This window comes from Numida meleagris, unplaced genomic scaffold (genome assembly GCF_002078875.1).
Source record: "Numida meleagris isolate 19003 breed g44 Domestic line unplaced genomic scaffold, NumMel1.0 unplaced_Scaffold1300, whole genome shotgun sequence".
Lineage (NCBI taxonomy): Eukaryota > Metazoa > Chordata > Aves > Galliformes > Numididae > Numida > Numida meleagris.
This window is the reverse complement of record NW_018363088.1, coordinates 1-1,197: the sequence shown is the minus strand read 5'-3', so window position 1 is coordinate 1,197 and position 1,197 is coordinate 1. Positions and strand designations below refer to the sequence as shown.

At 52.4% G+C, this 1,197-nt stretch overlaps 1 protein-coding gene across 1 annotated transcript; it reads right to left on the bottom strand.

Annotated features, from left to right (window-relative positions):
• Positions 1-409: 409 nt before the first annotated feature.
• On the bottom strand, positions 410-1,193 carry LOC110390553 (interferon type B-like; the record flags this gene model as incomplete). The annotated part of the gene is made up of 1 exon (XM_021381938.1): positions 410-1,193. A coding segment is annotated over one exon (654 nt), but the record flags the coding sequence as incomplete, so codon positions are not given.
• Positions 1,194-1,197: the final 4 nt, after the last annotated feature.

Below are 1,197 nucleotides of genomic sequence, written 5' to 3'. Positions count from 1 at the left end.
GCGTACAGAATGACCACCTCTTTTTTTTAATATATCAGGTCTTTATTTCCAGAAAAAAAAAAAAAGAATAAATAAATGAACAAATTAATAAATATAAATAAATAATTAAAGAAGAACGAGGGACAAATAGGCAAATAAATAAAGTTCTATTATAAATAGCAAGTCATCAGTGCTCAAGTCCAATGTCCATTGAGACCTTCCTCCTCCACCAGAGGAGGCTGTCTACAAGACACCCTTGGAAATAAATGCTGATCCTATCCCCACTGTCTCCCCAGTGTGCAACATGGCAAAGACTTCCTCCTTCCCTTCCAGGCGAGTTTGGGCTGTGGTATGGGCCAGGTGGTGTGGGAGGATGGGCTGTGCCATGCCCAGGCTCAGGCCTTGACATGGTGCTGCTGGCCTGGGTTCAGTCATGCCTTGTCTCCCTGTCGCTGTGGCCCTTGGGTGGTGGAAGGCTGAGCGAGCGGTGCTGGGCTGACCCAGCCCAAGCTGCCGTTGGTTCCTCTCGCTGGGTGGCCATTGCTGTTGGCTGGGGACAGTCACTGGGTGCTGAGGGTTTTGGAGGAGGCTGTGAGAGGAGCTCGACTTCTCATCTGCCGTATGAGTGTGTCCACGCGTTGGAAGCAGTCACGAGCCTGAAGGCGAACATGGTCCCAGGTGCAAGCACTGTAGCTGTTGTGCTGGAGGAAGCTGTGGATGCGTCTGAAGTATTTCTTGATGCTGAGGTGAGAGTTGCGAGGCCCTCGCCTCTGGGAGTGTGTGCCTTGGGCTGCCAAGCATTGCTCGAGGTGATGGATGTAATGCTGGATATGGTTGAGGAGGCTGTGGCGTGCCTGGTCGCTCCAGTGTGTTGGAGTATTGGGGCTGCTAAGCATGTTGAAGAGGTCTTGGAGGATGTTTAGGGTGGTGATGGCGGCTTGCTTCTTGTCCTTGCTTTCCAGGAGCGTTTCTGGAAATGGAAAAGTCGCATCTTGTTGTGGGCAAGGATGTGGTGGTGGAGGAGCCATATCCTGAAGGATCTGGAGGCTTTTCCAAGAGAAGCTGGCATCCTGGTGGCGAAGGTGGTTGCAGGAGAAGGAGGTGGTGAGAGCTGGCAGAAGGAGCAACAGCAGTAGGATGCTGTACATCCCTGGGGTCTGAGGGCTTGCAGGCACAGCCTTGGTGGGACTTGTGTTGTGCTGGGCAGCAGCCTGCTGA